General features: G+C 49.9%; 1 protein-coding gene across 3 annotated transcripts in view; it reads right to left on the bottom strand.

Annotated features, from left to right (window-relative positions):
• AHRR (aryl hydrocarbon receptor repressor) overlaps positions 1-23,551 on the bottom strand; it is a 93,352-nt gene that overhangs the window by 18,735 nt on the left and 51,066 nt on the right. For all 3 annotated transcript variants that reach the window (XM_058707606.1, XM_058707458.1, XM_058707523.1), the window contains one exon: positions 1,921-2,010. In XM_058707606.1, the coding sequence (XP_058563589.1) occupies positions 1,921-2,010 (90 nt within the window). The remainder of the gene's footprint in view (positions 1-1,920; positions 2,011-23,551) is intronic.

Genomic DNA, 23,551 nt, shown 5'->3' with positions numbered 1-23,551 from the left:
ACACCTCCACGTGCTGCAGGGGCCAGTCCAGGCCACAGGGTCGGCTGTCACCAGCGGCTGCCCTGTGGAAGAGTGGGTGTGTGCACGTTGTCTGCCCAAAGATTGTCCCGGGGCCAGCGGCAGGGAGAGGCCTGGTCAGTGTCAGCCATCGGTCCCAGGTTCAGGTGGCAGGAAAGCAAATGTAGAGGCGTGTGTAAGACGAGACACTTCTCGGAGTCATCTGTGCAGTGACAGACACTTCAGTTTTGGGAATGATTCAAAGTGACAGTCTTCATGGAAATTACATCAAGTGCTCCGATCAGCCTCAGGGGCCTCAGGCAGACTTGAATTTTCATGTGTCAGGGACCCCCATTCTCAGATCTTGGCTTCCACCGCCCTTTGCTTCTGGGCATCCCCTTGCTTTTCCGCCCGTCCTGTGGGATCTTTGTTTCCAATTCCGTGTACTGCCTCTCAGCTCCTTTCATCGCTTGGCTCTGATCCTGGATCCTGCACACATTTCCCCTCCGCTGGCAAAGGTGCTCTGGGCACCGCAGGAGGCAGGTTGGGTCCTCTGAGACCACACCCAGGCCAGGTCCGCCGGCAGGTAGCCTCCCCCAGAGTCTGGCCAGCATCCCAGTGGGCATTTCCTGCTGGCTAGCCCTGGCCTGGGGCACCTCGGTGACCTCTCCGCCACCCAGGAGCCATGGCTTCACCCTCACCCATGAGGGTGTCTCCAGAATGTGCTCCTTGCTGGGGTGCCCAGCCTCCTGTGGGCCCTGTGGCCCCTCCGCTCGCTGTGTCTCTGTCTACGGCTGTACCCCCTTGGGATCCTGTGTTAATGATTCTTTATACGAAACTCATATTAAATCTTTATGTTAAGCCAGTCAGATCACTTCACAGTTTCTGTCTCCAGGTAGGACCCTGACAGACAGATACACTGTATACCTCACTTTTCAAAGTTCTGTTTTGTTCTTTCTCCAATCTGCCTGTTTGTATATTGCATCGAGTGTGTTTATAATTTTGCACGAAGAAGCCCTCTTCACAGGGGACATCTTTTTGGGGACGGCTGTGGCCCTGCAGCTAAGGTCATGTTTCTGCTTCCTGGTGCCCCACGTTCTCATCTGTCCACCACTGGCTCTGACCTGGGGCTCTGAGCTACACAAGAGTGTAAATTTCGGGGCGCCTGGGTGGCTCCATTGGTTGAGCGTCTGACTTTGCCCCAGGTCATGATGTCACGGTTTGTGAGTTCTAGCCCCGCATCGGGCTCTGTGCTGACAGCTCACAGCCTGGAGCCAGCTTCGGATTCTGCCCCTCCCCTGCTCATGCTCTGTTGTCTGTCTGTCTGTCTCTCTCAAATATAAATAAGCATTACATTTTTTTTTTTTTTAAGTATGAATTTCGATTTGGACTTGAAGCTCAAACTTTGGATTTCTCATGAGCGACCTCCTTTCCTCCCCAGAGGCCAGGCCCTGAAGTTTCCTTTTCCCTCCCTGGGCCATGGGTGGGGTTTTTTTTTATTGTACCTTTTCTTGGAGGAGGATCCAGCGTTTGGTGGGTCTCAACCCCAGAGCCTTGCCCCAATGTCTGGAATCATTCAGCCTGGGCAGGCCTGCGGCAACAGACCAAATGAATTACCTGGACATCAATAATGGCATTTCCAGAACACGTTATTTCCCGAATGTGCCCCATCTCTGGGGTTTCAGACAGTGATGCTGTGGCAAGGTCGCGGCCAGCAGAGGTCAGTGCCCAATACAGTTGTGACACCCTAGACACCATTACACCTCTCTTGTGACCTCGAGCCCTAGACCAAGCTGGGATGTGGAAATCCTTACCTGATAAAACCTGCGTGATAAGAAAAGCCTGGTTTTACAGGTGTGTGAGGCTGGAAGACAGTAAGCGTGTGCAAACAGTGGGACCCACCACGCCGCAGGCTGTATTTACCTGGTGGAAGCCCAGATAGTCCACGATCGTTGCTGACGCATAAAATATCATGCCTTCCGCACTCACGACCAGGGCAAAGCCATCGAGAGACTAGAAGAAACAAGAACTTTAGTTGGCTCCTGCCCACATTCTCAGAACCTTCACAATGGGAAAGCGCAAGCATTGTCTCTGCTGCATTTTCGACCATTTCTCCTGTTCTGTAGTCTGTATTTATAACCTCCAGAAACACCCACTGTTGATTTATTTATTTGTTTATTTATGGCCGTTTTGCAATAGGTCCCAAGTGTGCAGATGACAGGGGAACTTCATCATGGTTTATAACCCTCAACACTGTTCTTTTGCTAATGATTATAAAACTCATCTTGTACAAAATACAAATATCCTCATGGAGAGATGAGGCTCCCAGCAGTACCTGAAACAAAACAGGAGCCTCACTTCACTATATGGACTGTCCCTGTTCACGCACTTTCTTCCAGACTATGTTCTGGTTTTCCGAAGAGTTTTTATCATGAATAAATATCGAACTCCATCAAGTGCTATTTCTACATCTACTGAAACAATAACATAATATTTCTTTAGTCTATTGATGTGGAGAATTTCGTGATAGGTCCCTGATGATGAATCATTCTTGCATATTACAGGATAAGCCTTATCGTCACTTCTAATTTGCTCTTGGAAGTAACTCACTTTGCTGCGGAGACGCTCATCCATATTTAAGGAAAAGCTGGCCCACGAGCGTCCCTCCTGATTTTGGTGTCAGGATCACTAGATACGAGTCAGGCCCCTCTCCCTCTTTTCCATTTCCTGGACCTACTTATTGAAGGCAAGGATAACGTGCACCTTGAAAGTTTGGTTTCACTTCCAAGAGCATTCAGCTTGGGGATGATGGGAGACAGCAAGTGAAAAGGGGAGGGTTTTAGCACCGTGTCAGTTTATGTAATGGTTGTTAGTGTATCCAGGTTTTTAATTTTTTCTTTATCAATTAGAGCATCTTAAAATATTTTCCTCTTCATTTTAAATTTGTTAGCGTCTGCTATTCGCAATATTTTTATGACTATTAAATCAGTTATATCCATAATTATTTGGTGTGCGTGCACGTGTGTAGAAAAGTGCGGCATGTGGCTATGCTGTGCCTGACTTCAAATCTTTATTCAAAAGGCAAGCTTTGTAGCTCCGCCCCGCAGTGATTTCCCAGAATCACCAGTAGTGAAGATGCACAAGAGAACACAGCCACCGATTTACATGATCAACGAGCATTTCACCCATCCTCTATCTATCTGTCTGTCTATCTTCTTCCTGCTCACCATCATCATCATTACGATAAAGAAAATGATAGCTGGGGGCACGTGGGTGGCTCAGTCGGTTAAGCGTCCGACTGGCTCAGGTCATGATCTCACGGTTCCTGAGTTCGAGCCCTGCATCAGGCTCTGCGCTGACAGCTCAGAGCCTGGAGCCTGCTTCGGATATAAACTTCGAAGTTTATAAACACTCCGGGTTTATAAATATCAATTCCCAAGAGCTTTTAAATTGCTAATATTGAAGATCTCTAGGCATCCTAGGACAGCAGCAGCCACCTAACCCCAAATACCCTCGCTTATAAATGATGGAAAACAACAAGAAAAGTGACACTACACAAATCCATGCCCTTGTCCTGATGAGACCACAGGGAGCTGGTAACTTGCAGAGACATATTAGCAGAAAAGAGAGTACTAAGTCCTAGTGAGCTATGAAAGGAAGAGAGTGTAGTTTCTCCTTAGGAAACTAGAGTAAAAGAGCCAATTAAATCCAATGTAAATGGCAGAAAGAAAATAACAAGAGTGAAAAAGTCAATGATATTGTTTAAAATTGTCAAATAATGAACATCATCAACAAAGTCAAATTTGGTTCTTCGAAAAGATTGATAAAAGATCAATAAAAGATCAATAAATTTGATATACCCTTAGCAAATTTTATCAAGAAAAATACAAATTACTGACACCAGGGATTTACAATCATGACACAGCCAGGCACCTGAGTGGCTCAGTCCGTTAAGCATCCTACTCTTGATCTCGGCTCAGGTCTGTTTTTTTTTTTGGTAACAAATTCAAATTTCTTTTTTTTTTTTTAATGTGTATTCACTTTTGAGAGGGAGGAGGGGCGGAGAGAGAGGGGGACAGAGGATTTGAAGTGGGCTCTGCACTGAGAGCAGATAGCCTGATGCAGGGCTTGAACTCACAAACCACGAGATCATGACCTGAGCCTAGGTTGGATGCTAACTGACTGATCCACCCACGCGTCCATCAGCTCAGGTCTTGATCTCAAGGTTGTGAGTTTGAGCCCCTCATTGGGCTCCACACTGGGCATGGAGCCTACTTAAAAACAACAACAACAACAACAACAACAAACCTTCCCACAAAGAAAACTCCAGACCTAAATTAAAAAACAAACAAACAAACAAACAAACAAAACATGGGGCACCTGGGTGGCTCAGTCGGTTAAGCATCTGACTTCGGCTCAGGTCATGATCTAGTGGTTTGTGGGTTCAAGCCCCACGTTGGGCTCTGTGCTAACAGTTCAGAGCCTGGAGTCTGTTTCGGATTCTGTGTCTCCTCCACTCTCTGCCCCTCCCCTGCTCATGCTCTGTCTCTCTCTGTCTCTCAATAATAAATAAACATTAAAAAAATTTTTTTAAACCAAAAAACCATAAAATGCCTAGGAATAAATCTAATAAAAGATGTACAAGGCCTGAATAATCCAGGAGATATGCCATGCTCCTGCATTGGAAGATTCCACATGGTTTAGAGAGCCCAGTCTCTAAAATCGGTCTATGGTGTGATGTGATCCCAATCCCATTCTCAGGAGGGTTTTCTTCTCTTTGCAGAAATTGTCAAGCTGATTCTAAATTCTATATGTGCAAAGGGCCCATATTTGCTAAAGCAACTATGTTAAAGAAGAACAGAATTTCAGAACTTACACTGACTTCATGACTTAGCATAAAGCTGTGCTAGCCAGGACAACATGGCATTAATGTGTCTGGGACAGCTGGTTGCCTGTATGGAAAAAATGAACACGGACTCCTATCTAATTCCACAGAAATTAATTCAAGACATAGCTTAGGCCTAAAGATCAAACCTCATAATCATAAGGTTTCTAGAAGAAAACAAAATGTCTTCATGAGTTTGGAATAGGCAGATGTGGATAGGACACAAAAACACTAGCCCTTCATGGAAAAACTTGATAAACTGGACTTTATTAAAAGACACAATTTAAAAATGTAGAGACAAGCCACAGGGCAAGAAAACAGTATTCACAGCACATTGACCAAGGACCCCATTCAGAATATATAAAATTCATAAATTGATAGTAAAAAGATGAACGACCCAATTTTTTTAAATGGGCAAAAGACTTGAACAGATACTTTCCTAGGGAGATGGAAGAAAGGCCTGTCTATGATGAAAATGTGTCAACATCATTAGTCATCAGGGAAATGCAGATAAACATCACATTAAGATACCATTTCACAAACATTGGGATGGCTACAGTCAAAAAAACGGACAACACGAAATGTTGGTGAGGATATGAACCATCACCAGTAAGAACGCAAAATGTGACAATCACGTTGGGAAACGGCTTTGAGATTCCTCATAAACATGAACATGCGTTCTCCCCATGACCAGAAATTCCACTGCTTACCCTTCCAGTGCTTACCCAAGTGAGATGGGTGTGCTCACAAAAACACCCTAACAAGAATGTTCATAGCGGCCTCCTTCCCAACAGTCACACTCTGGAAATAACCCAGCAGCTACCAGCCCCACATGAGGGCTATCACACAGAGAAAAAGAGCACCCTGCTGACCATGGGGCCTGTGCATCTATTTATAGGGAGCCCAGGGGCAGCCCAAACAAAGCAATGGGATAAACACCAGAAAGCAGTTCCCTGGTGGTGGCAGAGGGAACCACATTAAATGAAAGTAGGAGAAAGTCACAAATAAATTTGAAACCCTAAATAAGTGTATGTTTCCCTAGGAAAATACGATGTATCCATTAGAGACAGAAACCTTACGTGACCGATTTCTCTAGAAGACACAGAGGAAGTTACCAAGGATCCAGCCCACAGATGGCTTTAACGTAACCACCAAGTCTTAAAGATCAGATCGCATCAATGCCACATAAATTGTCCCAGAGCATAGAAAGTCAGGGAATTTTTCCACTTATTTTTAGAAGTGTAACACTGACACTTAACTCTGATCAAAGAAAAGTACAATAAAAAATAAAATTACAGACCTTTAGTTATTGATAAGAATGTACAAATAAAATATTAGCAAACAGATTCTAATTTCACATTAAGGAAACACAATACACATGACCAAGTGAACTTATTCCAGGAATGCAAGGTTGACTCAACATTAGGAAATCCATTAGCTTAATACACATTTATAGATCTACGGGGGATAGTATTATAATTATCTCCATAGATGGTAAAAAAGCTTTCCACAAAATTCAACATTTATTCTCTATAAAAACTCTTAATAAAATAGGAATTATAGGCACATTCTTAACATGATAGTGTTTATGTGGGTGCGTGTTATTTCTACGTCACCAACTTACTTAGTGGGGAAATATTCTAGGTGTTTCCAGTAATACCAGAATGCAACACAAAGATATCCATGATCTCCCATTCCAGTGTGTGCAAACTACAGTCCCAATTATGGCCTGGCACTTGGTTTTGGGAATAAAATTTTACTGGAACACAGACACACTCATTCATTACTTATTGTTTGTGGCCACTCTTGCACTGTAACAGTGGAGCCGAGTGGTTGCAACTGTATGACCCACAAAGCTGAAAATATTTAGCATCTGGCCTTTTAAGAAAATGTTGGCTGACTCCTATCCTACAGTGACCACCATCAGATGGAGATGTTAGCTGTTATAGCGAGACGAGAAACCAACAGGAGGCATAAGAACTGGGCAAAGTAAAATGGTCTCTGTCTACAGATTCTATCACTGGATATCTGGAAACTCCTAGAAAGCCAATGATAAAATAACTCAAAAAAAAAAAAAAAAAAAAAAAAAGATGGGCAAAAGACATGAATAGACACTTCTCCAAAGAAGACATCCAGATGGTCAACTGACACATGAAAAAATGCTCAACATCACTCAACATCAGGGAAATACAAATCAAAACCACAATGAGATACCACCTCACACCTGTCAGAATGGCTCACGTTAACAACTCAGGCAACAACAGATGTTGGCGAGGATGCAGAGAGAGAGGATCTCTTTTGCATTGTTGGTGGGAATGCAAGCTGGTGCAGCCACTCTGGAAAATAGGATGGAGGTTCCTCCAAAAACTAAAAATAGAACTACCCTACGACCCAGCAATGGCACTACTAGGCATTTATCCATGGGATATAGGTGTGGTGTTTCGAAGGGACACATGCACATGTTTATAGCAGCACTATCAACAATAGCCAAAGTATGGAAAGAGCTCAAATGTCCATCGATGGATGAATGGATAAAGAAGATGTGGCATACATACAATGGAATATTACTCAGCAATCAAAAAGAATGAAATCTTGCCATTGCAACTACGTGGATGGAACTGGAGGGTATCAGGCTAAGTGACATTAGTCAGAGAAAGACAAAAATCATATGACTTCACTCATATGAGGGCTTTAAGAGACAAAACAGATGAACATAAGGGAAGGGAAACAAAAATAATATAAAAACAGGGCGGGGGACAAAACAGAAGAGACTCATAAATATGGAGAACAAACAGGGTTATGGGAAGGGTTGTGGGAGGGGGGTTGGGCTAAATGGGCAAGGGGCACTAAGGAATCTTCTCCTGAAATCACTGTTGCCCTATATGCTAACTAATTTGGATGTAAATTAAAAAAAATTAAAAAATAAAACAAGTTAAAAAGTAAAAAAAATTAAAAACATTCAGTAAGGAAGCAGTATATAAAATTAGATACCATATTCAATAATCTTTACATACTAGAAAAATAACCAAATTAGAGGGTCTGATGATAGATAAAACCCCATTTACAAACACATTAAAGAAGATCCATTACTTTATAAATAAACTTAACAAGAAAGTGTAAAACACAGGGGCAGAAAGCTTTAAAACTTCTCAAGACACAAAATTATATTTGAACAGATGGAAAGACATCCTTTGTTCCTGGACAAGGCAATTCAGCATTGCAAAAATGCCCGTTCTGCCTAAGTGAACCCCCCAACAGACTGCCACTCTGTTTTGGGAGCAGGCAAGTGGATGCTACGTGCAGGCAGGAAACGTGCAGTCATAGCTACAAAACACAGGAAAAGTGAGGAGGGAGGGCTGTCTCATTCACACACCGAAATGTGGGGCCGACCTCTGTAGTCACGACAACTGGTGCTGGTGTCAGGGACTGGTCAGTGGACTGCGTGGTGAGTCCAGAAACAGGCCCCAGCTTAGACGGAAATGTGGCATAGGAAGCAGGTGTCACCGGAACCACTGGGACAGAACGAGCTTTTCAATAAATGGTGCTTTGTGAAGCTTTTGTTATTCGGCTTTGTGTTCGTCCGTTTGTCCGTCAGGGCTGGAGAATCATCTTCAAAGTGGTGTTTGCCCCTTCAGGGTTACCAGGTTGATGAGCTCACAGTGGCTCCTGACATGGAGAGTCACCTTATTCCCATGGCCACCATGGCTCGCTCCTTCTGCTGCAGACAGAGTCAACTCGCAGTTGCTTTATTTAGAGTTCTTTCACGTAGTGTCTCGAGGAGATGAGTTGGTTTCTCCTTTGTGCCCTCCATCAGGCTTCAGTGCACGGTTTTCTGACCTCACGGAATTAGCCGCGACCCTCTCCCCTTCCGTTCCGTGCTCTGGAACTTGGTTTTCTGTATTCACGTTCGCTAAGACTTGCTCGTAGAAACAAGTGGATCAGACACTCCCACCCCTAGCTCCGCTCCCTCTCACCAGCGTGACTGACTCTGTTCAGAGTAACATCACACGTACCCACGAACAGCTCCCTCCCAGCTGCCACAGGGCGGAAGCTGGGTTCTGGGGAGCCTCCCTGCTCCCCGCTCCTGCTCCTGCAGGAATGTAGCTATTGCACGGCAGAGGATGGAACCAGCCAGAGTCCCCCAACATCACGATCCTCCATGGCGCTGCAGTCAGGCCTCCGTCTCGAGGACCCACGCAGAACCTGTCCACAGAGTGTGTCTTCTTCTGGGTGATGCCTTGTCTTTTTCTTTGCTCTCTACTTTGTTTTCAGATAACACCGTTGTAGGTTTTCTGCCTACTTCGTTCAAGGTACAACGTGACTCTTGCCTCAGATGTGTGTTTTCTGTGTTGGGGGTAGAGGTGTAGGAAAAGTGCACCTGCCAACCAGAGCTAGTGTGTTCTGCCGTGTTCTGGTGATGGGACGACGTCACATGAAGGTCCCAGGAAAACCCTCAGGGCAAAGGACCAAGCCTTCCAGCTTCACACACAGCCCGCTCCGCTACAAAGCCACACATCCAGTCACCAAAGTATTTCAAAAAGGGAAGTGACAGCACTCATGAAAATGTAAAACACACTTGTCAGAGCTCTTCGAGAGAGATGCGGTAAAATGTCGAAACCAGCCCCGAATGCGCCCGAGAAGCTAGGTGCCCGCAGGCAGTCAGGATAGGATTTCTGATGTGAAATGACCCCCTCCAGACAACCCTGGAGTGGCCTGGCTCCTCTGTGACTTGGAAGTTTCAAAGTTTTGGACAATTTTCTGACGCAGAGGCACACACACTGGGGCGATGACTCTGCAAAGGACTCAGATTTTGTGCTGAATTTTCTGGGCAAGAAATCCCCATCTCACGTAGCCCTGCAGCCGTGGCCATGGACTTAAATGGTCCTTGCAAAGCCCCCCCGCCCCTGAACCCCAACGTACTTCCAAGGAACAGGAAATTGACCTCATACAACATAGGTGTCCACCAAAACACCTCTAAGAACCAAACAAACTGTGTTACTTGTCATTTGAATAAATGTCCAGCTCCAGACAAAAGTGTGTGGTCCCACATATCCTAACACCTTTGAGTGGTGAATGGAAAGTCCAGTATCTGCCTGGCTCTCATCCGAGGGGACTATTTGAAAGTTTGTAAATAACCTAAATCAGGCACCCGGGGGGCTCAGTCAGTTGAGTGTCTAACTCTTGATTTTGGCTCAGGTCATGATCCCAGGGTTGTGGGATCGAGCCCCATGTCCAAGCTCCGCACTGAATGTGGGGCCTGCTTAAGATCTCTCTCTCTTTCTCTCTCCCTGTGCCCCTCCCCACAACCTCCATCCATGCTCTCTCTCTCTCTCTCTAAAAAAAAAAAAAAAATATATATATATATATATATATATATATATATATATATATGTATATGTATATGCACCTGCCTAATGTCCTGCCCCAATGCCTCTGTTCTTGGACACACAGTGTTTTGGGGGAGGCACCTATGAACATTTGGAGTTTGTCTGTTTACATCATTTATCAAAAGACCTGCCTTCACTGCCTGAGACAAAAGAAGTCTGGAGGCATGTGACGACATTAAACACACTGCCAGCCTACAGGGTGGGGGCCTGGCTAAGAGGAGTGAGGGCACCCGGCACCTGGCACTCACCACCAAAGAGCTGGGCCCCTTTCTGCCTGGACGTGACCTGGCCTCCCTCCTGCCCCACGCTTAGCCGAGGCCCTGGGGGCTGGCGCCCACAGGGGCTGGTGGGTTTCCGGGTGGGGGGGCAGGGAGAACGGGCTGGTACCACCCACTTTCCGTGCAGTGACGGGGACACTTGGGTAGTCAGGGCGCTGCCGCCACAGCGGATCGCACCCACTGGTGCCCTCACTCCTCTTAGCCTGGGAGGTGCAGCCTCCCAGGATGGGAGCAGCCAACCACGAAGCCCCTGCCGTCCTACCCCTGGGACTCAGACGGAGGTAGGTGGGGCCACACTGGGGTCCACGGAGGGCTGGTTGGAAGACCATCGATCGTGCTAATAGACAATCAGAGTGACTATTTGCTGTTGCCACTACCCTGAGGTCGGGTGACGTGCTCAACGGGTGGGCAGTCAGACCAACTGCCATGTGGCACTGGCAACGGTGACCTCAGAGGGGTCTGGCAGGCGGGCGGTGCGTGGCCCTCAGCCCCAGCCCCTCCTGGAGCGCCCGCTGCTCGGCCATCTCCCTGAATGGCTCCCCTGCGGGGAGACTACTGCACACTGAGCCTGTCGTGCTAGCAACGGTTCAAAGACCGAACGACGGCTCAAGGCTCGAGTATATAAAACGCCTTCTTAAAAAAGATTTTATAAGATTAGTCACAACCAAAAAACAACCTTAATTTTAACTCACAAGGCAGAAATTTTTTAAAAAAGAAAAAGGACCATAAAATGCCGTTTGCCGAGTCATATGGATTCAATATCGGATTGACGTTCTGGTCCAGAAGCATCATGCCAAATACTTTTACACATGTGGGACCATCTTTCAAATATGCATCGCCAACGTTTGTTTTCTCCCGGTCTCTTTTTAATCCTACAAGAGTTTTGTGTTTTCTCAAACATGGTACATGGAAAATGAGGTCACTTTTCCAAGTGGAAAAAAGGATTTGGTCCCAAACTTAAGACTGAACTTTTTTTAAGGGGCAAAAAAGTCACATCTCTATTCAATTACTGAAAGTCACGAAACGTGCACCTGCAACTTAGGGGGCAGCAGGGGTCACGGCAGGTGAGGGCCCCGGGTGCCCGCGCCTCCCACGCTGCTGGCCCTGCCGCCCACAGCCCCTCTGTGGGGATAAAGGCAAAAACGTGCGAAAAGCTCGGGACTTCCCTTGGCAAACCCGTTGCATATCCTGATCTCGTCCAGTCCGCGGCAGAAAAAACAGCCAGCAAGTACTTCAAAGATCGTTCTGTCAAGGTCACGGCAGAGGAACACAACGAGGGAAAATGGAACAATTCTAACGGCCCCTCATCGCTCCTCCCTAGGATAAAGGGACGTGGGGAGCCAAGCACTCCCCTGAGAGCCGCAGCCATGGCTACGGGGCAATAACACAAGGCCCAGCCCGCGCCAGTCACGCGAGCGAGCGGGCACCAGGCAGCTGCCTGGCCTTGCTGGAGGCAGATCACTCGCGGCCTCTCCATGGGGCCCGCGTGCGTGCGAGGGAACGGAATGACTGGCTGTTTACAGATCCCACAAACAGTAAACTCAGCCTTGAATTTCTGCCACGAAGCAGCAACGGTGCTTGCAAACAGTTCTTGAAAGACGCAGTTGGCTGGCCCCTCGTTCCCTCGCTCTAACCCGGGCCCGGCTCTGGGCAACCCGCTGCCCTGGGCCCCCTGGGGCCTTCCTTTCCACGGGAACCACAGAAACCGGGGGAGGGGAGGTGCCGGGACGGGGCTCTCAGCCAGAACCACCGTTCTGCAGCCCTCCCGGCCTCCCCGTGCCCAGGGGGGTGGAGCCCAGAACTAGGTGCCGACTGCCATGTCCAGTATCCACTTTCTTCCCTTCTCTGGGACCATGCTGCTTCTTCACGGACCCTTCAAGCATGTGCTGCCTTTTCAGCTGTGCAACCTTGGCCAAGTTAATTAACCTCTCTGGGCCTCGGTCTCCTCCTCTGAAAACTGTGCATGACGGCAGTGACCACCGAGGAGGGTTAAATGAGCCCTGCCCAGCACAGAATGAGCAAAGAGTCCATATTGTACTAGAACCCATAGAATCTGTACTATAATTAGAATGCAGGACATGTGATTTGATACCAGAAGTGTTGAAATCATTTCCTAAAGTGAGAACAAAGCCTATATTTTAAAACTGGGGTCTACTTCCTGAGTACAAACATCTTAACGTGAAGTTTGGTTCATTAAAAGCCAGCCCAGTTAGGGACAATCAATAAATAAATGCTATTGATGAGTCTGAGGGTCCATCTGGAGGAAGCAGGCCTGTCCTCGCAGGCGTCCTGACGGCTGGAGGGTTGCACTCGCTGACCCTGAAATCTCTGACCTCACTCTCCGCGTATGTTCTAGACCACCAGCCTTGGCCTGGCTACCATGGGTCACTCCAGACCTTCTGGGTCAGAGCCTGCCTTGGACAAGTTCCAGACCTTTCCTTCACACGTGGGCAGCTCTACACCCAGGAGAGCCTGATCCAGCTTTGCCCCACTTTGCCCCCCACCACTTCCGAACAGCAGGAAGGAGGGGTGGTGCTGGGGCCTGAGGTGGCTTGGGGATAAAGCCCTCCAGGCCGAACACCACCAGCAGGAGGGAGAGCTACAAGGGTAACCTATAGACCCGCAGGGCGCTGGCAGCCTCCTCATGAGGGGGGAGTCAGGTGTGAGCCTGAGCCGGCAGTGGGCCATCCCCCAGCATGCCCGGGGAGGGGTGCTCTGAGACAGAACAGGCACTCCAGCATCCAGGTGACAGGAAGGTTCTCAGGTTCCCAGAGGTTCAGCTGCTGCCCCACGAACCCAGGATGACACAGAGCTGGCTGGAAGGTCCTCACAAATGCTGGCTCCTCCCATAGTAATCAAAACTCCACATGATGGCTCAGGGCTGCAATTCCTCAGTGTTCCACAGATTCAAACATTGAAACGGTAATGTGAACAAGAGTTAAGCACGTGGCATCTTAAGTAAGCATGGCCCATGCTCCTTCCACGGGGCTTCCCTACCAGAGGCTGGCCCAGTCTCCTCACCTTGTGCTGAAATCACCTGCTGGAGACCCACTCAATGACTCAGAGCTCAGTGGGGGCAGGACCTGGGACACATGTGTCTAAGCCTAGGAGACCCTACAACCAAGCGGGACCAGAGTAAGCACAATGGTCACTAAGTGAGAGGGACCCAGTGAGCCCAACTCAGTGGCTGAGGATAGTCAGAGGTTTATTAGGATGGTCAGGGGTTCCTGGTGGATAGTCAGGGGTTCATGGTGGATGGTCAGAGGTTCATGGTGGATGGTCAGGGATTCATGGTGGATGGTCAGGGGTTCATGGTGGATGGTCAGAGGTTCATGGTGCATGGTCAGAGGTTCATGGTGGATGGTCAGAAGTTCATGGTGGATAGTCAGGGGTTCATGGTGGATGGTCAGGATTTATGGTGGATGGTCAGGGGTTCATGGTAGATGGCCAGGGGTTCATGGTGGACAGTTGGGGATTCATGGTGGAAAGTCGGGGAACAAATGGTGGATGGTCACAGGCTAATAGATGGTGGGGGGGGATGGTTCACAGTGGAGAATCCTGATGACCTAAAAGCCACAAAAAGGCCAGGCCCAGTCAAGTCCCAGCCACCCAATCCATCCTCAGAGATGGGACCAGGATCCATGCACTGACCCCACAGGAAGGCCACTGGATGGGCAGAAGGCACAACCTCATGGGCCAGGGCAGGACAAGGTTGAGAAGTGACACAAGCGTGTGGGCAGGGTCCTCAGGTAAGCCTGGGACACCCCATGCATATCATCAGGCTGGCAGTGGGGCACGGGCCCACAGAAAGTAAGGAAGGTAAGGTGGAGGGCTGTACTAGAGGGGCAGGGAGCCAAGCTTGCCCTCCTGGCACGAGGCCTCTGCTTTCCATGCTTATTCATGTCTGGTGAGCCCCTGAAACAGACTGAAAGGGGCTTCAGAAGAGTGGGTTCAGCAGCCACAACAGAAGATAATCAAAGGCAGGTTCCTTGGAGGAGAAAGACCAAAGGAACACCCAGGAGGCATAGCCGCTGGTGCTGCAGACTGCTCCACAGGGAGACAGAAACAGGTGAGGTTCTCTCAAGGGCCGGGCAGCCCGCACTCCATCATCTGCCACGGGCCCCCAGAATCACACCAGCTCCTGCCCTGGTAACCCCACTTACACCCTTCAAAAGTCAGAGACAGACTCGCACCTCTTAAGCCTGTCGGCTTGAGGGGGCCAAGCCTGAGCAGGTGGGAGGTGGCCAAGGAGTCAGGCCCCAATCCCAGGGCCCCTCTGTCTGTGTCCCAGTCCTTCTTGGTGGGCCAGGGCTGGGACCCCCAGCTACTGTGCTCTCCCCCCATGCCTGAAGGCCCTGTCCTGTCCTCCCAGCCAATTCCTACTGTGCCCCTCTTTCTGCACCAGACAACCCCAAGTCCTGGCCATGAGTTTGCTGGGGTTTTGTGCCTGCTCTTCCCAGCCTGTGTGTCTGGGGACTAGTCTCTAGGCCAGCAGAGTAGAAGAGCCACGGAGGGAGATAGGCTCCAGTGTCTCTTGAGGTCCGATGTGGGGGACAGTGAGTTTCTAGGTCTTTCTTTAGAAGAGCCACGACCCGGAGGTGGGAAGTCCCCGTGCCATGCCAGCACTCCCTGTAGCTCCTGCCAGGCCCCCAGACGGTACCCCGCAGGAGCCACCATCCCGAGGCCCCGGGAGTGCCCGGGAACTGCTGGGACCCCTCCCCCGAGGACATGCTGCAGCCCACAGTTCCATACACTAAACACAACCCCTTTCATCCACATCCCCACATGCAGTTGGTTCAATAAAACATGGACACAGGGCTTCCTGACTCCTCCTCCCCAAAATCAGGCCCAGGAGGAGAAAAGGAGGAGCTCCAGAAAGGCCATCTGGGGCTGGGGTGAGGAGGTGAGGAGGCGACTGGGGCTGCAGCCCGGGCAGGGGCTTGGGGGCAGTCAGAGAAAGGTGGAAGGAAGAGATCTTGTTCTGCTGTGGTCCCTCCCCGCACTGCCCAGGGACCGCCTCCCCTGGTGGGGCAGGCAGGGGTGAGAGGGAGAGGGCCAGCTGGAGGAAGCAGCCCAGGTGGGGGCTCCCTCCCAAGGGGGGCCGGCATCCCCTCCCCTCCTTGAGTCTTGCCTGCCCCAGCACACAGCTCCCCGGCAGAGCAGGGACAAGGCATGCAGGGCAACACAGGGGGCTCAGGATAGAGAGGAGCGTGAATTTAAAAAGTACATTTCAGGAAATAAGAAGAGACATAAGCAGAATAAATCAAGAAGCATTACAAACAAATCAAATGGAAATAGCAGGCATGAAACTGGAGCCAGAGAAATAAACCAGCCCGGGATCTGGTGTGATGCACAGCACCCGGCAGTCGGCCGGGAGGAGCCCCCTCTCCTGAAGGGCAGGGGCAGGAGGGGGGCGGGGGCGGGGGTGGAGACCAAACAGAACGTGGAAGAAAAACCAGCAGATGGGAGGGTGGCTGTGGAAGTACCAACATCTGGATAAGAGCAGCTCTAGAAGATGAAAGCAACAGGGGAGAAGAGCTTTATCCGACGTGAAGACAGAAATAACATGTCCAGACTGAGGACCACAGACCTCAGATGGAAGGAGCCAGCACAGCCAGACCCACAGTGGACGCAGGGACATGTCACAGCGAGGCCCACAGTGGACGCAGGGACATGTCACAGCGAGGCCCACAGTGGACGCAGGGACACGTCACAGCCAGACCCACAGTGGACGCAGGGTCATATCACAGCCAGGCCCACAGTGGACACAGGGACATGTCACAGCCAGACCCACAGTGGACGCAGGGACATGTCACAGCCAGACCCACAGCAGATGCAGGGTCACGTCACAGCCAGACCCACAGCGGATGCAGGGTCTGTCACAGCCAGGCCCACAGTAGACTCAGGGACATGTCACAGCGAGGCCCACAGTGGACGCAGGGACATGTCACAGCCAGACCCACAGTGGACGCAGGGACACGTCACAGCCAGACCCACAGTGAATGCAGGGTCATATCACAGCCAGGCCCACAGTGGACTCAGGGACATGTCACAGCGAGGCCCACAGTGGACGCAGGGACATGTCACAGCCAGACCCACAGTGGACGCAGGGACACGTCACAGCCAGGCCCACAGTGGACTCAGGGACATGTCACAGCGAGGCCCACAGTGGACGCAGGGACATGTCACAGTGAGGCCCACAGTGGATGCAGGGATACGTCACAGCCAGACCCACAGTGGATGCAGGGTCATGTCACAGCCGGACCCACAGTGGACACAGGGACATGTCACAGCACGACCCACAGTGGACGCAGGGACATGTCACAGCCTGGCCCACAGTGGACGCAGGGACATGTCACAGCAAGGCCCACAGTAGACGCAGGGACATGTCACAGCCAGACCCACAGTGGACGCAGGAGCATATCACAGCCAGGCCTACAGTGGACGCAGGGACATGTCAGAACCAGGCCCACAGTGGACACAGGGACATGTCACAGCGAGGCCCACAGTGGATGCAGGGTCATGTCACAGCCAGGCCCACAGTGGATGCAGGGACATGTCAGAACCAGGCCCACAGTGGACGCACTGCAGGGGAAGCACTCCAGAGAGGAACACACCCAGGCCACAAGGATCAAAGACAACGACCCGTGCCGGGCAGGATTCAACTTCAAGACAAGAGTTGACGTGCAGTGTCCAGGAGACCAGAGGCCTGAGAGCATGCCGTGAGCCCAAGAATCAGAGAAAACCAACTTGAACAGGTCTTTTCTAAGGGCAATCCCCATAAAGACAGGGCAGAATGTGTAACTTTTAAACTAGCACAAGAAAGCTCATGGAAGCCTGGAGAGGAAGGGAGGAGGGAGCCACAGCCCTGAGAGTGAAAGACAAAATATGATGTCACAAAGCAGCCCCAAATAAGGGTGATTGCAGTACCCAGAGGCTAAACGCACCCGCGACAGGACACAGTGTGGGGAAAGGACCCCCACACACGTCTGCAGGAGGCACGTTTAAAACGAGACCAGAGGGTGGTGAAGATCCGCCCAGCAGCAAGGATCCACAAGGAAGCCAGGAGCAGGTTTATTTCTGATGCAACAGAATTTGGTGGGACGAAGGATAGAAGTCGAGTGGGCAAGATTTAAGAGCCTGTGTCAGAACCGGCCCGCCAGGCCCACACCAGAGCAGCCGCTCCGAGCCCTGCTGTCCTTGCGTGGCCATGTCCCAACTGTGCATAAACCCATGAGCTGAGCCAGGCGGCTGTGCGCCCCCACACTGACTCATGTACCCAGCTCTGTCTCGTGCAGAGGCCTTTCCGTCCGGTCTCCTCTCTTCCCCTGCTGATAGTGGGGCCTTGGGCGCCAGGCTCCACGCCTGTGTTTCCACACTGCCCTGGTTCCAGTAGGAGACCCTCGTCCTGAGAAGCCACTCTCCAGGCCCAGCCCGTCTGCGGCTGCTCTTCTCCGCCTCACCCTCCAAACCCGGCGGGTGGCAGGCCTGTGGGGCCTAGCAGGACATCACCTTGCTCCTGCCTCTGCACACACTTCTGCAAGGCCTTCCAGCTCCAGCACTCCTGGTGAGGCCTGGACTCCTGAGGCTCAGTGCTTTCCTTGGTACCTGCTCCTTTTCTCTGGGAGCATTTGGGGTTTTCTTGTGCTGGGGTGTGGAATCTCTGAAAGGCGGAACACCCTGGTCCTTTCCACCCACTGTGCTGGCCACGCAGGGGGACCTTCAGGCCGGAAACCCAGCCCGTGGTTCTGGGAAACCCTCCTTGACAGCTTCCTCCCCCGATCTTTCTGGAACTGGAGCCTATGGGGCCCTTGGGGACTATATTCTCCACCTAGTTTCCTCTCCCTCTTGAGGAAACTGAAGTGACCCTTCAGCGTCAACTCTCCATCTTCGTACAGCTCCTACGTTTGCTCTCATACTTGTAATTCTTGAGCTCTTTCCCAAACTTCAGAATATTCCCTTTGTTGGCACCTGTTTCCATCTCACGACACTGTGTCTTTGCTCTTCTCCCCAAGGAGCCCGACATCAGCTGGTTTATTTCCCTGGGTCACCCGAGCTGCCTTTCCTGCGGGATCCTGAGTGAGCCTCTTGTCTCAAGGGTCTGTGGCCCTCATGTGCTGGAGTTTACAAGCAGGTGTGGGAGAGCCACCAGGACGTCCACACACACGACAGAGTTCTGGTGGGGAAGCCCCAACATCGGCGTCTTCGGGTCCTTCCTCTAGGCTGTTGGGCTCCACAGAGGGGCTGTGCCAGGGTCAGTGCCCCGTGTGCAGCCCCACCACCCACCTCGCCACACTTGGAGACCCCGACGCTCTTGTGCAGCGTGGGAAGGCTGCAGGCCACGTGCCCGCACTGAGTCTCTTTGACCAGAGGGGCTGGCATGCTGGTTGTGTCCTGCCTTTAACTGTAGAATCTTCTTGAGGACAGGGGTCCAGGGTCCAGCCCCTGATCACCACTGTCCACACGACTTCCACAGCTATCTCTCTCATTCAGCTGTCAAGGACTGCAAAATTAAGAAGGAGGTACTGCCTCCCTGGTTCACAGCTTTTCCTTTTAAATAAACCCAGTTAGGCCTGTTTGCAGTCGATTCCCATTTGTCCCCCAAGCAGCTGCTCATGCTGCCTCTCAGCCTACACTGCCTTCTGGCTGTCCTGTGTCCCCACACTTAGGCTTCACCAGGACCCGTGCGCACATCGCCTCTGACCTCACATAAGGGCTGGTTTCCTGGAGAAGCCCCTCGGTGCACCGTGAGGCTGGGTGCACGCCCGGCTGTGGTTCGGCCCGGCCAGCCTTCCCTTTGACACGTCAGATGCTTGGGGTCCTCTGCCCTTTGGTTTCTGTGTGAAACGCTCGGGGGAAACCCTCTGCGATGCTGGTTTTGCCCGTGAGAACCAGTGTCCTTCAGGCACCCAGCCTCACGGGCCATGGCACGCTCCTGCCACGTTCCTGTTTTGGTCTGGCCGGTGGGAACAGAAGGCCTCGGTGACTGTGTCCCTGAGCCTGACGCACACCACTCTGTCTAGCCATCCCCAAAGGCTCTGAGGCCTGAAACTAAAGCCCTGAGAGTGCTCTGCAGGTGACAGCAAGACAGGCCTCTGGCTCTGACACCAGCCCCTCACCTGCCAGGGCCACAGGACCACCTGGGTAGGACCCTGGCTCAGACGGAGTCCCTCAAGGGGACGCAGTGGGGGCCAGTCCCGGCTCTGTCCTTGCTAGCGTTGTGACACCAGGCAGCTTACAGAACTACTCCGTTTCCCCATCTGTAAAGGGAGGCAATGACAGCATCTGTCTCGTATACCTGTCAAGGATCAAGTAAGTCCTCAGGGCTCCAAGCGGCCCTGGCGTGTTGGAGCTGAGCCCTGGCTCAGGGCTGGGGTCTTGGAGTCAGGAGAGGCCTGAGTTTCTGCCCCAATCTGTGCTCTCACCTGAAGCACGTCCCCTGCAAAATGGACGGTTGTACGGGCTGAATAGAGGCTCCCAAAGACACGGGCACACAGGGACTGCAAAGCAACCTCATTTGGAAATGGAATCTTCGCAGCTGTAATAAATTAAGTTGAGGTCACTCTGGGTTAGGGTGGCCCCAAATCCAATATGACTGGTGTCCTTATAAGAGGGACACAGAGACACAGGGAAGACTGACTGTCAGCAGAGGCATGGGACACACTCTCCCCTAGAGTATCTGAAAGAACTCGCCCACCACACCTTGCTTTCAGCCCAATGACACTGATTTCGGACTCCCAGCCTCCACAACTATGAAGAGTACCTTTCTGTTGTCTGAGCCGCATTCAGTCATGAACTTGAACTGCCATCACCACCACACACTGCTGGGGCCACTGTTGTTCTCAGGAGCTGGAGGAGAGGTGCCCCAGCCCCACGTGGAGGCCAGTGCCCCAGCCCTGTGCCCTCTGGGAGGACAGACCTCACTCCTCAGACCAACAAGCCCAAAAGGCAGGTGAGCATGCCTGTGTGCATGCAAGTGCCCGAGGGAAATCTGCCACCGGGGAGGAGCAGGGGCCTGGTCCTCGGTACCCCATTTTCTCTCCCTTCTCTGCCCTGACCATGTGCTCATGCATAGAATCACCACCGGACAGTGGCAGCTAAGCTCTAAGAGAAACACAGGAGTTCTAGTCAGAGGACCAGGAAGAGGGTCCCAGGAGGAAGCAGGTGTGGAGGAAATCCTGCAGAGGAGACGGCGGGGAAGGGACCCGGGCTCACCTCTGTGTGTGAGCTGACGTAGTCCCGGCTCAGTCCGAGGGGTACGTGTGTGGAGCACGTCCGGAGAGGCAGACCAGCAGAGCCTGCGCAGAGAGCCAAGCTGGCACGGGCAGCGTGCTCTCAAGGAGCGGGCCTGCTGGCCAAACCTGCCCCCTGCACGGCCGCTGCCAACACAGGACCGAAGACAAGCACCCACCTTGAGGCTGTGACACCCAAGGCTCCCAACACGTGTGGAAAGTCCAGGGCTCAATCTGAATTAGTTCCTCTTGCTGCTGCAGCAAATTATTACAGACCTAGTGGCTGAAAACCACACACTTTAAATATATCAATATAAACTAATTAAAAGTGAAAGGATGGAACAAGATATGCCAGGCAAACATTAATCAAAAGAAGGATTGGGGCGCCTGGGTGGCTCAGTCAGTTAAGTGTCTGGCTCTTGATTTCGACTCGGGTCATGATCTCACAGTCTGTGAGTTCAAGCCCTGTGTTGGGCTCTGTGCTGATAGCGTGGAGCCTGCTTGGGAGCCTCCCCCTCCCTCTCTCTCTGCCCTTCTCCCTGCTCATGTGTGCATGTGCGTGTGCATGAGTGCTCTCTCTCTCTCTCTCTCTCTCTCAAAATAAGTAAATAAATAAACTTTAAAGAAAAAAGAAGGCTGAGGTGGCTATATTAGTATCAAACAAAGTAGACTTCAGAGCAAGGAAAATTAGGAATAAAGAGGCATGTTATATAATGGTAATGATAGAAGGGTCAATTCATAAAAAAACGTAATGATCCTAAATGTGTATGCACCCCTCAACAGAACTCCCAAACACATAGAGCAAAAACTGATAGAACTGAAAGGAGAAAGACAAAAGTCCACAGTTACATTAGAAGATGCTAACTCTGTCTCTCAGGTTGAGACCAGACAGAAAATCAATGTGGATGTAAAAGACTTAAACACTGTCAACCAAGCTGATGTAACTGATGCTTGTAGAACACCTCGCCCAGTGACAGCAGTCAAGTGCGGGCCCACTTCCTGGTTCATGGATGGCTTTTTGCTATAACTGCACAGGCCAGAAGGCACAAGGGTGCTCTCTCGGGCCCCTTTTATAAGGCATAAATCCCATGCATGAGGCTCCACCCTCATGACCTAAGCACCTCCCAAAGGCTCTGACCCCTAACACCTTCACATCTGGTCTCCAGTCTAATATGAATTTGAATTATATTAACTGGGGGGAGGATACAAATATTCAGTCCAGAGCAATAATCAATGAAACCAATAGCTGTGTCTTTGAAAAAAATCAATAAAATGAAGAAGCTTCTAGCCCAACTGACTAAGAAAAAAATGGAAGTCACAAATTACCAATGAAAATAGAAAGGATTTATAGCTACGGAACCTCTCATAGACACTAAAAGGACAACATGGGGAAACCTTGAACAGTTCTATACCCACAAATTCAATGAAGTAGAGGAAACAGGCCAATTCCTTGAAAGATGCAAACTACTAAAATTCACACTAGAATAGATAACTGAGTAGTCCTCTGTTGGTTAAAAAAATTGAATTCATAATTTAAAATCTAACAAAGAAAACCAGACCAGTTATATTCATTGGTGAAGTCTAACAAACATTTTCTAGGAGAAAATAACACCCATTCTATACAGTCTCTTCCAGAAAACAAGAGAGAAGGAAGCACTCTCAACTAATTTAATGTAGCATCAGCATGACACCAAAAGCAAAGACATTACAAGAAAACTACAAAAATATTTCTCATGAGCATAAAAACAAAAGCCCCCACAAAATATAACCACATTTCATCCAGTAATGTATAAGTAAGATTTATTCAAACTAGCAAGTTTGGACCAACAGTTGAAAATGAATCAAGGTAATTCATAGTATTCACAGACTGAAGAAAAAAAAGCCATGATCATATCTCAGTAGACGCAGACAAAGCACTTGACAAAACTTAATACCCATTTGTTATAAGAACTCCCAGAAAATAAGGAATAGAGAAAATTTTCTTAATCTGATATAAAGCATCTACCAAAAAAAACCAAAAAAACAAAAAAACAAAACCAAAACAAACAAAAAGCGGAAAATAACTCCAAGCTAATAACATACTTAACCTTGAAAGACTATAGGGTTCTCCTGGAGACCAGGAACAAGACACAGATGTCCCCCTCTTCCTCTGTGTTGCTCAGGAAGCCTCAGAAGGGCAATACGGCAAGAAAAAAAAAGTGTATAGACTGAGAAAGTAGATAAAAACGGTCTCTATTCTCAGACAACATGATAATCTATGTAAAATTCGCACAGAAATCTACAAAAAAGGCTCCAAGAATTACTAATGAATTCAGTAAGTTCACAGATACAAAGTCAACCCAGAACAATAAATTGTATTTCTATACAGTAGTAGAAAGTGAAATGAAACTGCTGTTCTGTTTACAATAACAACGACAATATGAAATGCTTGGTATAAATCTATCAATAGACACAGGATCTCCCTGCCACAAACTACAAATATGGATGAGAGCAGGAAAAGAGCTAATACATGGAGAGAGATGGTGTGCTCATGCATTAGGGGTCAGTACTTGTAGGTCTCAGTTCTCCTAAGCTGACCTACCGATGTAATACAACCCAACCCAAATTCCAGCAGGAAGTTTTGTAGATAGCGACGAACGAATTCTAAAATATATTCAGGAAGACAGAGAACCTAGAATAGCCAAAACAATTTTGAAAAGGAACAAAGATTGGAAGAGTCATACTCTCCGATTTCAAGACTTGTTGTAAAGCTGCAGACACTGAAACCGGCTG

The sequence above is a fragment of the Neofelis nebulosa genome, chromosome 1 (assembly GCF_028018385.1).
Source record: "Neofelis nebulosa isolate mNeoNeb1 chromosome 1, mNeoNeb1.pri, whole genome shotgun sequence".
In the NCBI taxonomy this organism is placed as follows: Eukaryota; Metazoa; Chordata; class Mammalia; order Carnivora; family Felidae; genus Neofelis; species Neofelis nebulosa.
The sequence above is the reverse complement of the archived record's forward strand: the minus strand, read 5'-3'. Positions and strand labels throughout refer to the sequence as shown.